Source organism: Fundulus heteroclitus, chromosome 12, assembly GCF_011125445.2.
Source record: "Fundulus heteroclitus isolate FHET01 chromosome 12, MU-UCD_Fhet_4.1, whole genome shotgun sequence".
Classification (NCBI taxonomy): Eukaryota; Metazoa; Chordata; class Actinopteri; order Cyprinodontiformes; family Fundulidae; genus Fundulus; species Fundulus heteroclitus.
This window is the reverse complement of record NC_046372.1, coordinates 31,035,711-31,050,795: the sequence shown is the minus strand read 5'-3', so window position 1 is coordinate 31,050,795 and position 15,085 is coordinate 31,035,711. Positions and strand designations below refer to the sequence as shown.

The following is a 15,085-nucleotide window of genomic DNA, read 5'->3' as shown; positions in this document are numbered from 1 at the left end:
CTTTTGATTTGGGTTACTGATACAGCAGGACAGGTTTGCAGACTTTAGAGCTCACAAAAGAAAATATTGCGCAGTATGCGTCTCCAGCACCTCACTTTACTCTAGCGTCTGTAGTTGGCTATGAAACATTGGATGGAAATGTGTGTGTACAGCCGTGAAATGCTATTGTGGAGAAGGAAAGGCGGTTCTCCCTCTGTCTTACAAACAAAACAAAATGTGAACTATCTGTCCATTGTGATTAGTTAACTCCCAGTTTCAGGGAGGTGTTTAGGTGAGTCCTAGTTTCAGTTATAAAAGATTTCCTGTTAGTTTTTGAACTGAATCCTGCGTTAAGATGTCTTCTCTTTACGCTGCAAGCACGGCCAAACACGACACTGAGTCCTTTTCCCTCTTATGCAACACCAGGCGGTTGTCACCATCCCTTTCTGGGCAAAATATACAAGCTCTAAGATTGCTAAATGTTCCTGTTTAATCTAGGGAAATGTGCTCAGCTCTTCACCAAGGGAGATTAATTTGACCGAGCCGCCCAAGACTTTACCATTTTTGTTCAGAAAATGAGATAAACACTGGTGTGGCTATCGAGCGTGTTCCCCAGGGATGTTTATATGTTCCTGTCATGACCCATCCAACTTAAAGCAATAAACAGAGGGAGTTTCTGGGGTTTAGCAGATCTCCAGCTAGCATCAGTGGATACCATTATTTCATCAAATCTATGCCTGTACCAAAATAAAATATAAAGAATTGTGAAAAGACAAAAACAGTTTTGTGTGCCTTCCCCTAAAAACGCTGTGCTACACAATGATATTTAGTAATGGGCCCCTGCTACACACCCTGACAAAGAAAACAAAATGTCCTTGATAGGATTTTAATGCATCACTAAGGTCTTATTATCAGCCAGACCTATTGGCTGGTAGATGATGGAAGAGTATAAAGTATCAGCTGTCCAGACCCTTTATTACTTCGTGTGTGTGCAGACAAGACAGTGGAGAGGTGAAGAAAGCCTCCTGGGAGTCTCACATTACGCGCTCACTAGCTAGCCCCACGCCACATGCCAAGTGTTGCCCTGACTTGATCTGCTCTCAGTCTGATCCAGGCCTGTGAAAAGCAGCAGCACCATCCTCCTTCCAACTCGCTCCTTGTTGCTGACCTTGTCTGTTCTACCTGCTGTGGAAATGGGAGCCTCAAGGAAAAAAAAGTTATACCTGATCGACTTTTTCTCATTGCAACCACAAAACTGTATTCTACTTTGTTATGATTGTATGTGGAGAGCAGGAACGAGAGAATCAGCCTGGAGGCCGCTTTGATCCCCCACTCCGACCGTCTCAGTTGTTGCGTCTTTGGGCGAGACACTTCGCCTGCTCAGTGGTCAGAGGGTCTGGCGGTGCCTGGCCTCTGTCAGTCTGCCCCAGGGCAGCTGTGGCTACTGACATAGCTCACCACCGTCAGGGTGTGAATGTGTGAATGACTGTAGTGTAAAGCGCTACCCTAAAGGGTTGTTGGGCTTGATAAAATGCAGAGCAATCAGGGAGGAAAACCTGTTAGACGCTGCCTATAGAGACTTGAAAGTTAGGCAGAGGTTTAATGTCCAACAGGTCGACCCTAAACATGCAACCCAAGCTACAGTGGATCGGTCTGGATCAGAGCATACCCATGTGTTAGAATGGCCCGGCCCAAGTTCTGACTCAAAACCAGCTGGACATCTTGAGACGTGAATATTGCTGCTGGCAGAAAATCTACACCCAGTCTCACTGAGCCTGAGCAGTTTTACAGAGAGGACTGGTCAAAACTTGCAGTGCTTAGATTTTTCAATCTGATAGGGACAGACCCCCAAACTGCAGATGTAAATGTAAGAAAATGCATTTCCACAAAGTAGTGACTTATGATCAAAAACAAATAAATCTATTGAATCGTTTTTGCTCTTTGATTTTTCCCTGTCCCTTTATGATGTATAAGTCCTGTTCTCTATGTTGCCCATCTCCTTCGTGTCTCAATTTGCTGCTGGTCTGAACTAGGGTTAAGTGCAAAATAATATTTAAATTCTCTGTGTGTAATCTATGTGATTTATTTTTTGACCACTAAGAATATAAGTTTTCCATCAGCTGCATGCGGGCCATCAACGCTGGGGTAAACAGGTTGTGTTATTGGTCTTTAAACCATCGGCAGGGCTGACACACACACTGACCCCTCTGGACTCTGGAAGTTACACATTTAGGTTTCCAAATCTGTGTTGTCCTAACAGCTGGTGACCCTTAAAATAAATACACTTTCCTCTAATTCCACATAAAGCGGGGGGGACCGCAGCAGCTGTTATCCTTCTGCTGTTAAAATATTAAGCTAAACCGTATGAACTCTTACATGATATATATGATATCAATAGTGTTAATAGAGAAAGTTCACCTCACGTAAAGTTATGATTTAAAGTCCCAGATTTAAGACACTTTGCAGGAGAAGAGTCGTCTGTTATTCAGGCGGCTTTTTATTCATAATCTACAGCATTTCAAAAGAGTGTTCATTAACATTTTCACAATATTTCACATCAGGACCACATTTACAAATAAGAAATCTGAAAATATCTGAGGACCAAGGAAGACACCTGACAGGTCAGTGATAAGTTTGTGGGGACGATTAAAGCAGCGATGGGGTTATCAAACAATACCCCTAAGCTTCGAGCATCTCACAGATCTCTTCAGAAATGAAAATAATATGGTGGCTGTCCAGTTCACCTGTAGGGAGACAATTCTTCAGTGAAGTAGCCAGGAGGCCCATGGTAACTCTGGAGAAGCTGTAGAGATTTACCGCTCAGGTGGGAGGATCTGCTAACAGAACAGAGATTAGTCCTATGTGCCACAAATCTGATATCCACGGGAAGAAGCAAACTGAAAGCCATTGTTGAAGGAAAGCCTTAAGAACCGTTGTTTGCTACAAGTCATGTAGGGGATTGACTCCCACAGCTGGAGTGGCGCCCACACCTGGGATCAACAAGTATGGTTGATCTTGAGATTGTTTAAAGAAATTAAACTGAACACTAAAAATGATAAAGGTGAAGCATATTTATGTTATTGTTTAAAAACAAGTCTTAGAAATAAAATAAAAAAACACTGGTTGTTGAGGCTGTTTGCATTATTATCTTACATAAGGTTAGTTGATTTTGTAGAAAAGTTTCTATAGTCAAGCAGTGGTTTGGCTCATAAGTCCATTCTGGTACTAATTTCTGGGTCAGTAGCTGATAAGTTTGGGAACCTCTGATGTAGGGAACACAGCACACATGTGGAAATTGATGCTCTGACCAAAGACCAACATGGAGCTCTCTTGCTTAAAGGCTAAAGGCAAAGGGACCTAACACCGCTCATCACTGCGATCACGCTATCCCCACCGTGAAATATGGTGCCGGCAGCATCATGCTGCGGGGCTGAAAACCATCCTTCTCTCAACTCAACTCAAACGTATTTTTAAAGCCCAACAAAAAGGTCTCATGTCGACCAAAGTGGTGCTAAAAGACAGAAACGTTTAAAGAAACATAAAAAGAAATAAGTTAAATGTAAAGAAATCCCTATAAAATCCCTATAAAATGTGACACGTTTAAAGAGGAGGAGTACTTTTGCACCGTAACCTGTCATGCAGTTAAAGATAATTATTTTTATTATTAAAAAATAAAAAATTTTAAACATAATATCGGTAATTCAATCACGGGCCCATTTCATCAAAGTCTTCCTATCATTTCTGTTTTCCTGTCCACTATACACAGAGAATATTTAAAAATAGCAGTGGATAATCTGCAATATGTTTAACCTGTTGTGACAAAAGGTCCACAACGCTCCAACGTCCACTTTCCTCTGACTGTGGAGCCATATAGATTGTTGATGCCTGATGAACCAGGGCTGCTGAGACTCCGTCAGCGAATGTGGGAGAGTCTCAAAGTCCTCCGTGTCCTGCTCTATTTTTGGTGTTTCGCAGTTTGTCTTGGCAGAGCTTCATGTGCCTAGTTGGCTGAACTTTGGAGGTTTACACAAATGTTTACCAGGAACCTGTTGAGGTCACCGGCGTTGCCACTTGGACGTGATGTTTTGCAGCGGTTTGACAAATTAGGCCAAACAGGATGTTTCACCGTTTTCGTGTCCTTCGCATTAATGCCGTATCTTTCTTGTTGTTTTGCTGTTTCTTTGTTAAAATTGACAGCACCTTCAGTCATAACGTTAGAGAGCTCAAACCTTGAGAGTCTGTAGCATTTTAAAAACAGTTGAAGTGACATCGTGCGTATGGATTTAGGAGGGCTGTGTGCATGGCCTAAAATAGAAAACCGAGAGCCGCTCAACTTCCTCCTTAAATACAGGAAGGAAGCATCCTTCAGTGTAAGCTCAGATAACGCTATCTGTAATGATTCACTGTGTTTAGACTGGCCTCTCACTCAGTTCTTGAGTAGAGTTTGTTGAGTCACGTTCTCTGGGCATTATTTAACTTGGAAAACTTGTATTTCAGGCCACTCATAACACACGTGGACACATCATACACCCCAGCACAATCAGGTCAGTGGATTCAAACACTGCCGTTTGCAAGGTTATCAAAAAGAAGTGCCAACCCAATTTAATAACCGGGCGAAAGGCATTTGCAGATTCATGTCCACCCATTTTAAATCAGCCTTTGCAACTTTTACTCACATACTGTATTTCAATCTTAGCTGCAAGCGCTATCAGGAAAAAAAAAATAGCCTGTAGGTGTCACTATATCTCTATGGCTAGAGCCCAACGAGAGCAGCTGTGGATGAAGGGCCTGATCAATGATTACCCCGAAGAGCTGCTCGGTTTTATGACTAAACCCTTTTTGGCACAGACGAAGAAATGACTGCACGGATGGAAACGGCACGAGTCGACCGGCTGCAGCTTTTGTTGTGAGGAGGAAAAAAAAAACGCACCTGTGGAGAGTAAACCTGGGATGAACCGACATCATTAGCATGCAGAAATCTCCCTGATAAATCAAAATCTGTGATAGATAAATTTAGGTGGATTAAAGCAAGAGTGCCAAACCGTTTACAGTGAATCTAGGCCAAGTCTTTCAATCAACTGGCTCCTTTAGTCTAAGCTTGCTCAGGAAAAGAAAGAGGCGGCTGTTTATGGTCCTCATGACATTTTTGCTCAGCTCCAGCACTAATTAAATCTAAATCCCACGGCTCAGTAACTGATTGGCTTCAAAGCCTCCCATTGACAGATGATAGATATGTCCCGTTTAGATGGCCTGTTGAACGTTGTTGCTTCTATAGCAGACTCCGTGATAAGACGTGCGCTGATTGTCTCAATGTGACCACGATCAGGCCCCTCTAAAATGTCTGACTTCTGATCTCAGTCGCATATCACTACCACAGTCAGCACCTTGTAAAAGTACTCAAGCTCCTTGCTGTTTGTCACGTCCATAAACTTCACTGTTTTTTTTTCTCTTTTTGTATTTTATGTCACAGTCCAACGCAATGTTGAGCATAATTGTGAAATAAAATGAAAATAGCATACGATTTTTAGTTTTTCATCATATAAAATTCTCAAAAGTGTGCCGGGCAAACCCCCATTTTCTCTGATGCCCCTGAATCAGTGCTGTGCAGCTTGCCTTTAGTGGTCAGCTGATTAGTAAATTTAAGTTATGACACAATATCCCAAGCTTTTAAGATCTCAAGGAGCCCTGTTCAAGTTCATGATCCCATATGGAATGAGTACAGAACAGGATAAGGAAGCATTGATCAGAGAAGCGGACATGCCCGCATGAAAAATGCTTTCCACAAGGGTGGCAGCATGATGCTGTGGCAATGCTTTACTTCAGCGGGGACATGGAACCGGTGCAAAGCTGATGGAAAGATGGATGGAACCAGATACAGGGCAATCTGGAACCTCTAGATTGATATCGGGGTGTAGGTTTACCTTCCAGCAGTACAATAGCTGTAGACAACTCCAATGGAATGGCATGAAGGAACAGATATGGTGTTTTTTAATCTGACAAAATGTAAAAAAGGTTCAAGAGAGTTAGAGTTAGGCTCCTGACTGGGAATTAGTGGAGAAAGGTCTACTCGCCATCACCCTTAGCTTTATAAAGCAGCCGTGCTTAGTGCTACAGCCCCAGCTGAGGTGCAGGCCGAAGCAGACCCACTGAGTGTGTTTGTTCAACGAGCCGACCTTGGACAGCTGCTCGCCGTGTTTTTACAGCACCCGTTTGTGTTGCAAAGAGACCTCCGGCTGCGTCCCTCCAGATGTTGAGGAAGGAAATTCTAGAGGCTTCTCAAAAGTGGTCCTGGTGTGATGAAAAAGCAAGCAAGTTGCACTTTAAATGCTGGACTGGGAGGAAGAGGAGGCCTACTGGAATGCAGCTAAATGCGATTTATGTGGGTGGTGCAGCTGAGAGTGTGCATATGGAGGAGGGAGTGTTGCCACTGGCATCTAGAAGCGTGCGTTACAACAAATGGTTGGGTCACAGCAGAAATAGCATTGTGAGCAATGTCTGCGTGTGTATGTCCTCTCTGAAATACACAAGCTGTAAAAGAACCCTTCACACAGACATAAACAAAAGTGGTGAGGCTTCAAGATATGCGAATTTCCTAGAATGGAAATGTTATACCCAAAGCGAACTTGCTGACAGTATTTCTTGTCCTTCAAAGCTCTGGCAGTCCATTGTTTCGTTGTCACAGAGAAACCGTCCGTCTCATGGCCCGTAATTTCTTCAAGGGACGCATCAGTTCTTCACAGAACCGAGGTGCGAGGTGAAAGTTCTAGATGGCGTCCCACAGAATTTCATGCAGGAACACCGTTCTGCTTCTGCTGTGTATGTACTCACGTAAGCAAGCGGAGGTGCAGCAGTGTGCTTGTTTGGAGGTAAAACAGACCACAGGGGGGTGGCTATTTATTTGCCAACAGCTTGTTCAGCATCTGTGGCTCAATGCGAGATTCAACCCAAAACAACTGTGAACTTTCTTGCTGCTGTATGACCTTACATAACTACCGCAGAACACTTGCCAATCAATGCCCATATGCACAGATACAGGTTTTAAACGGTTCCTGCAGGTGCACAACCGTTACTGCAAAAATGCACGAGAAACAGAGGCCGATGTAGCATGCACATGCTAAATACATCACCCTGAAAACACATTAAAACAAACATCTGAAAAATGTGCCGCGTCGCCTTTTTCTCCAACACACCTAAATGAAATCTCAGTACATTATTCCAAACAAAAGCAAAAGCTTTTGCCTTTTGAAGTCACCTAGCAATTAAAGGAACGTGGCGAACGTATGGAAGAAGTTGCTCATGTCTGACTGGACCACAATTGAACTTTTTTTGGCCAACATTTGCTCTATTTATGGCAGAAAACTCACGGCGCACATCACCCTAAGCTCACCACCTCCATGGTGAAACATGGTGGACGGAGAAGCCCATCAGAGCTAATGGGAAGATGGCTGGAGCTTAATACAGGGCAAACCTAGAAGAAAACCTTAACATTCAGCCAGGGCTACCATTGAACAGTTTAAAGCAAAGCATATTCAGATGTTAAAATGGCCCAGTCAAAGTTTAAACTGAAATCTGTGGCAAGACAAATTGGTGTTCTCTATTGAATCTGACAGATTTTTGCAAAGAGGAATGTTTAAAAAAAAAAAAAAAAAGACATCCGGCTGTAGATAATGCACATCATGTCTGGACATACTCCCCAAGACCTGCAGCTGTAACTGCTAGGGGTGTAATGTGAACAAATGTGGAACGTTTTGAGAATCCTATGCAAAGCTCTGTACGTAACGGACTGTCACAAATTCTGACTTTTAGCGAAGACGTTGTAGTGCCCTGATGTCCAGTGGTACGGGGGGGAAAAAAACTAACTGATTACAATAAGGAAAGCATACATTTACCTTGCTTTTCTAAATCTTAACAAAGGCATAGAAGAAAACATGCTGGGTGCAGGCTGATGCTGGAGCCAGCTAGATCAAACCGGTAGCTGTTAGGAAGAAGGGGGGAGGTGAAGGAGAGGCAAGGGGGAAAGAGGAGGAGGAGGGGAGATGGAATGTAAAGAAGGAGTAGATGCGATAAAAGATAATATCTAGGATAAAGGGGGCGAGGGGGATGAGGATGCAGAGGAAGGAGGAAGTCTTTTGCAAAGGCTTGGATGGACATGCAGGCAAAGGGTTCAAATCCCACTGCCTTAGTGATGTGCTGCATCGGGTATATGCTATTTTTAGCTGCACTAGTAAACTTTGCACGAGCATAGGCCTATCAATCAGCCCCACAACTCACCAGGAGGGGGAAGAGCTGCAACTAGCAACAAGAGGTGAAGAGCTGCAACAGCAGCAGAAAATAGCTCCACTAATCATCTTTTTTGTTTTTTTCTTTGCAAGGTTTGGCGATAGGGTTTCTCTCATTTATTAGCCCGCAATCGAAGTTAGCAGCACTCTGTTGAGCACAGAGCCTCAGTTTGCCTTTTCATTTCAGTGAGGTTATTTGCTGCAATCCTCTGCATCAATTAAGGCTCTACATATCTGGTTGGGGGGGGAAAGAAAGTATTTATTTTCTCCCAGATTCAATTGTGAAATGAAAATCAGAATACATTTTGTATAAAGTGAGGCTAAATCATTTGGAAGGCAACAATATATCTACGACAAATGGCCCGACTACAGTAAACAGACTGCCTATGGGGTGTGTTTGAGTCAAAACGTCATTCTCCGATTTGAGATGTTGCCAAAGTATTGAAGCAAAGCTAGATGTAAGGCATGACGATAATGTCCAAAACAAACAAAAAAAACAACCTTTTACACAAATTCTGAAGACTCAATGCTTTGTTCTTATCTAGTAATCATTCTGTACACATTTTAAACGTTATCACTCCTTTGTTTGCTTTACATCAGTGTGTGTGTGTGTGTGTATATATATATATATATATATATATATATATATATATATATGTATGTATATATATCTATGTATATATATTATATATATATATATATATATATATATATATATATATATATATATATACATATATATACATAGATATATATACATACATATATATATATATATATATATATATATATATATATATATATATATATATATATATATATATATATATATATATATGTAGAGATATACTGGCTTGGCACATTTTCTGATTTTATTATTTAAAACCATGTGTCGCTTTCCTTTCAGTCATACATTAGCAGCCATTGAGATGCTACCCATATTTAGCATTTCTTGTTTTCCCAGAGAGCGTGTCAGCAAACTCGCAGCACACCTTCAGTGACTTGTATTCAGTTCCTGTGCCACTTTCCAGTCGCTGCCTGCGAGGGTCTAGACAGGCTGACTCCTGTCGCTCTAAACAAAAGAAAAGAAATCCAAAACAGGCCAGCAGACATGCATATGATGAGCTCTACATCTGCACCTGTGACCTCTCAACCTCGCCGCCTCAGATCTGTAGCAGGTCGCTATTGTTATACAGCGAGCACGCACATGCCTTTTTTTTTCTTTTCACAATGGACCAAACAATGCCTTCCAGGAGCCTCGTATCTACTGAGCAACTGCAGCTAATACACCCAAACAAAGGACATATCCATGTCTATCCCAGCTCTGTGACATTAAAGAGCTTTGTGAAAATGCTTTGAACCTCGTTCCTCTCCAAACTGAAAATCACGCAACAGGTGTACGAGCTGCAGCACAAAAGAACAAGTAAGAGTAGTTTACTTTCTACAAAGACGTGCTGCGATGTTTGCTTTTAAAGAATTAATAATCCAACAACAACCTTAACGTGCTCAAACAATCAGGTTCATACAGGTTTAAAAACACTCTTATGTTGCGTGGATGTGATGCGATGAAGTTTGTTCTCAGAAAAAAGCAAAACGGTTTCTCGTTAACGTTATCAACCTCACCGAAACAGAAACGTAACATGTAAAAAATCCCACTGCTGATAAAATGATATAACATTTACATAGTTATAATAATAATAATATATACCTTAACGTATTGTTGTTTCCATTTGATCATATTCATAAATTACTTTTGATAAATTGTCTTAAACAAAATTAACACCTGATAAATAAGTAGTTTTCAGATGTATATTGTGCAGAAAATGTTCCTCATTTCGCTCCCCATAGGGTAACATTGGGAAAATAACACCCTGACTAGTTAGGGGTGCTATCTGCTCCTGTAGCCATCCTGTTTAACAGACTGCTCTTAGCTTGCTAGCTGTTGTCCTAAAACAGCATCACCTAGAAGTGGTCATCCTTTAGTTTTACATCCGGAGTGGGAGTATCATTTATCCACAGTGAAACAAGTCTTTTACTGACATTGGGAGAAAGGACAATCATCGAGGAAGAGACAACGCAAACAGCCAAAGAATAATTTGTAAATGCCCTAAGGGACGAAGACGTTGGATGTCTTGGGGTGTGATGAAATTAACATTGAGCTGTTTGGCCATAATGTAAAAGTGGGAGCTTTGAAAACACCATTCCAGCTGTTGAGCAAGGGGCTGGATGCATCTTGTTGTGAAGATGGTTTTTCCACAAGAGACAAACTGACAAATCTTGCATCGTGAGGAAAGAAACTTGTATAGATGTTGCTTCAACACAGAATTAGTGAAGCGACATCTCACATCAGCCATGAAGTCAAATCTCGGGAAAACATGGGTCTTCTAGATGAACAATGACCCAAAGCGTTCTAATAGGGTGTTTTCACTGACGTCACTGGCCAACTTCCGGTCCGCCATATTGGGTGGCACACTTCCTTATCTCTAGTTGTCTTACACATATTATCGTATCGCGAATGGATAAGTACGCCAGCACGCTAGAGCGACCAGATAAGGACGTATATCTGAGGAAATGTTCCGTGATCGACCATATGGACCCGTATGCCCTCCACGGTGCCTTGTTTAGCCGTAATCCAGATGATTGGCCAAATGTAGAGCACGGCGACATAGTGCATTACCTGGTGTTCAGTGAAAACCCTCTGCACACTCTTGAGGAAATGAGAGCTTACAAGGATCTAGAGGCTCACAACCAGTTCACATCTGGTTATGTACATCAAGGAAATCGCCATCATACGTGGACGGGTGAGTTTTAATAAGATGGTAAAAATGTAAACAATCCGACGCAAATGTGTTGCACCGCCCGCCGGCGGCGGGCGGTGCGCGAAGGCGCTTGGCTGCAAGGCCGATCGACGCCGCTCGCGGCTTTAATTATTTAAGCAGAACAATGACCAGTGCAAAATTAAGTTGTATTTACCGTATTGGCGCCGGTAGGAGCTGCAGATCATAAAGCCAGCAAACAGTGGGAACACAGCAACTCGTTCAAAGGTAAGCTGCGTACAGACGGGTTAGCACATGCTAACCGTTAGCGCTAACAACCACTCGCGCATGTAATGTACTTTTAACTTGCTGCTATGTGTTTCAAACGTTTAGAACACACTCTCATTGACATCGGGATACTGTGGAAAGTTATGTTCGGTCTTACAGCCGCGATCCAAGCGAGCCGACGATCTCTTTATCTCTGTAACTCGTTCAAAGGTAAGCTGCGCTCAGCCGGGCTCTGGCTCATGCTAACCGTTAGCGCTAACAACCACTCGCGCATGTAATGTACTTTTAACTTGCTGCTATGTGTTTCAAACGTTTAGAACACACTCTCATTGACATCGGGATACTGTGGAAAGTTATGATCGGTCTTACAGCCGCGATCCAAGCGAGCCGACGATCTCTTTATCTCTGTAACTCGTTCAAAGGTAAGCTGCGCTCAGCCGGGTTAGCACATGCTAACCGTTAGCGCTAACAACAACTCGCGCATGTAATGTACTTTTAACTTGCTGCTATGTGTTTCAAACGTTTAGAACACACTCTCATTGACATCGGGATACTGTGGAAAGTTATGATCGGTCGACTTACAGCCGCGATCCAAGCGAGCCGACGACTCTTTGTTATCGCTAACAGTTCTCCGTGGTTGCGCCTCCAGGCAGGAAAGCGGTGGAAAATTAATCTGTTTCTATGTTTTTCCCATGGCGATCATGTGTTGCGCTGTTACAGCCCACAATACAGCAACGGTTTACCATGGTTGAAATCAAGTTAAGGTGAAATTAATCAAATTAAAACACGGCTGAGAGAGGGAGTACAGTATGCGGTAGTAATAGGCAGTAGAGGCGGCGGAGGCAGTCAACACGACAGCCGTGGAAAGTAATAAGTCATAACGCCCAAGCCCTATTATTAATATATTCTTCTTATATGTTTTAAATACTTAACAGTTAATTACCTGTGACAAAGTGAGCACCGCAGACTCTGGCGTATTCCAGCTTAACACCGTCCAAATCGGACCTGGATATCCGTGTCAGCCATAGGTGACGGCGTTGTTCAGACAGCTGTTTTTTTTTTTTTTTCACACTGATTCACTATTACGGCTGGTAGGCGATAGAAAGCGTTGATCTCCACCTCCACGGGCCGTGCAACCAACCATTAAACACGTTTGCCCCATTGTTCACTTCCAATACTGCCTAAGGCGTCATACAATGCAGGTCAACGGTGCGAAACGACTGCCACCCAATATGGCGGACGCGCTGAGTAGTCACGTGAGCGTGACGTCAGCTGAAAACACCCTATTAGTTAGAAAGTATCTTATGGAGAACATAGACAATGTTTAAGCTACGTGTATATTAGCTGTTGATGCGTTAGCAAAGTCCAAGTAGATGAGTCAGAGAGTGCTCTGCTGTTTACCTTCTTTAAAGTATGTTGAAGGGACCAAACACATCGTCATATGCATGTAATGAGAGAAGTCACATACTAAAGCCTAAAATATAGCAAAAAGTTGTTAGTTTGTTGGTTTTTGCTCATCAATTTTAGTCTCAATGTCATTTAAAATCTATTTTTCTATCCCTTAAATACATTTTGTTGTGTACTTCGGAGTCGCTAGGAGTGCAGAACATTTTGATTTATTCTGTCCTGGAGCTGCGTAGACATCGTTATATTCTTTTTGGGTCATATTTTTTAAGCCGTTCGTTTTTTTTCTGTTTTCTATTATGTGTGTTGAACAATCATGTCAGAGTGTTAGCTGCAGAGCTGCTAAACAGGCATAGATTCCAGCATACCACTCTCGTAAATCTGCCAACTATATTTCTCAGAGTGATTTTGTAGTCCGAGCTGAAGGATCTCCAAGCTACAATTTTTCCTTACGCCGTCCCCCAGGATACTACAAAAATGGCCGATCGCTCTGTGACCAGGAGGGGGGCGGGATGTATAGTTCTCTCTTTAGATTTAAAGAGACAGCACGAAAATGAGTCGCTCTCAGATGCAGCTCAGAACAGGGGTAATAAGGGGGAATGTGGGGGTACATTAAAGAGGAATTCAGACCAAAGTGTTGCAGTTCCACTTTATGTAGACCACTACTGAATGATTTCAATTGTAAAACGATTAACTGAAAAGGCTCATTTTAGTTTTACCGTTTCTTTTGCAGACACACTCAAAATCAAACGTGATCAGAGTTAAAGATTATGTACATTTTTAATTTGAAAATGTTTCCTCATTTATGTGTCTAGTATACTGGCTGGAGATCATTTTCCTTTTTGTTTGTTTTCTTTAGAATAGACGTCCTTCACAATTTTGTCTTCTTCACACCATCTCTGCCAGCGAACACAGTTTGATGGCACAGTGTTCGCTCCCATAGCCTACCTGGCCAGCCTCTGAGCTCAGGCACTATTCCAGACGCTTCAGTCACGAGTTCCAACCCTGGCCCATCCCTCCCACTCACATCCTCCCGGCACCGCTTGGACCATGCACGGGAAACTGACTCAGGATTTTTCTTTCTGAGGAAGGAAATAAAAACGGACAGCTCCTAAATTTTCCACTCAATTAGAAGATGCATGGAAGGGTTTTAGGATGAAGTTTCAAATGAAAACTAGGAGATTTATTTTACATAAACCTGCACAAAGAGATATAAAAAGGGATAAAGCTACTTCTAAGCTTTAAGTAAATTATTGTAACTTGTGTAGTCGTAACCGTGATCATTTTTGATGAAAAAAAAAAAAAAAAAGAAATGCTGAAATACAGAAGTGGTGTAACAGTCAGTATCATATTAGTAGGAGTAGTAAAACGTTAACAGGCTCTGCTGTTGCCTCTGTCTCCCATTCACGCTCGCTCTGGCCCACTGAGCAGGCGGTAAGCCAACAGGCGGTCGGTTATGTAACAACTGCCTGACTGCATTTCCTTCAGGAGTGAATGAAGCTCTCTGACGGACAGCTGAGCAACAACATTTCCAGCTAACCTCACAGCTTTTCCTCAAAAAAAATCTGTTCTCCCATGTAAACAAGTTTTCACCCCGATGCACCGCCGCCTGCTAACTTCTTTCTTCAGGTCTCCGCCTCGCCTTCCCTGCGTACGTCTCACGCGTATACAGAGATTTATTTATGCAATGTATCTCTAAAACAACATTTTTTAAAAGCATTCCACTCCCAAGACATCCACATACGTAATGGTGGGATGACATGAAGAATCTAGATTTTAGCGTTGTCCAGGTTGCTCCCGGCGGTGTCCCACTGCACTGTGTCATGAGAAGTCAGCAGAAAAGGTTTTCTGTGCAGCAGAACACTGTTTGAATAAATTTTTCCTCTCCTTTTGTCTACAGATTTGTTTCCTGGTGTCAGCTTTCCGTGGGCCAATATTTTCAGATGACAGCTGTGCCACCCTGGCACTGTTCTGCCACTACTTCCACCTGAGTCAGTTTTTCTGGATGCTTATACAGGTGAGACGTGAACATGACTGTCCTCCAAACTAAACAGTAGAGATGCAATGCTCAAAATATTTCTGCTGATTCCTGATCTGTGAACTAGTAAAGCATTGACCTGCCAACACAGCTCTCGATGAGACGAGGACTTTAGAAGAGCATTCTGTGAGCGGCCTTTAACTATGTTACGGTAGAAATGACGTCACCTTGCTGTGTGGTAGAGCTGTCGCGGCATGCCAAGGTTTTATTATTATTTCAAAACAAAGAAATATTGATCGATTTAATCCTTTCAAACTGTCTTTATTAGCTGTGCTCATGTGAGTTCATGTGAGGTAGATGTTTAAGATAACTTTGAGATTTGACAAAAGGCTGCAACACGT

The 15,085-nt window shown here is 42.4% G+C and overlaps 1 protein-coding gene across 1 annotated transcript in view; it reads left to right on the top strand.

Moving 5' to 3' along the window:
• Window positions 1–15,085, top strand: part of adgrv1 (adhesion G protein-coupled receptor V1) — a 153,952-nt gene that overhangs the window by 100,653 nt on the left and 38,214 nt on the right. Inside the window, 1 exon segment of the mRNA XM_036144433.1 lies at window positions 14,607–14,723. Within this exon segment, the coding sequence (XP_036000326.1) occupies window positions 14,607–14,723 (117 nt within the window).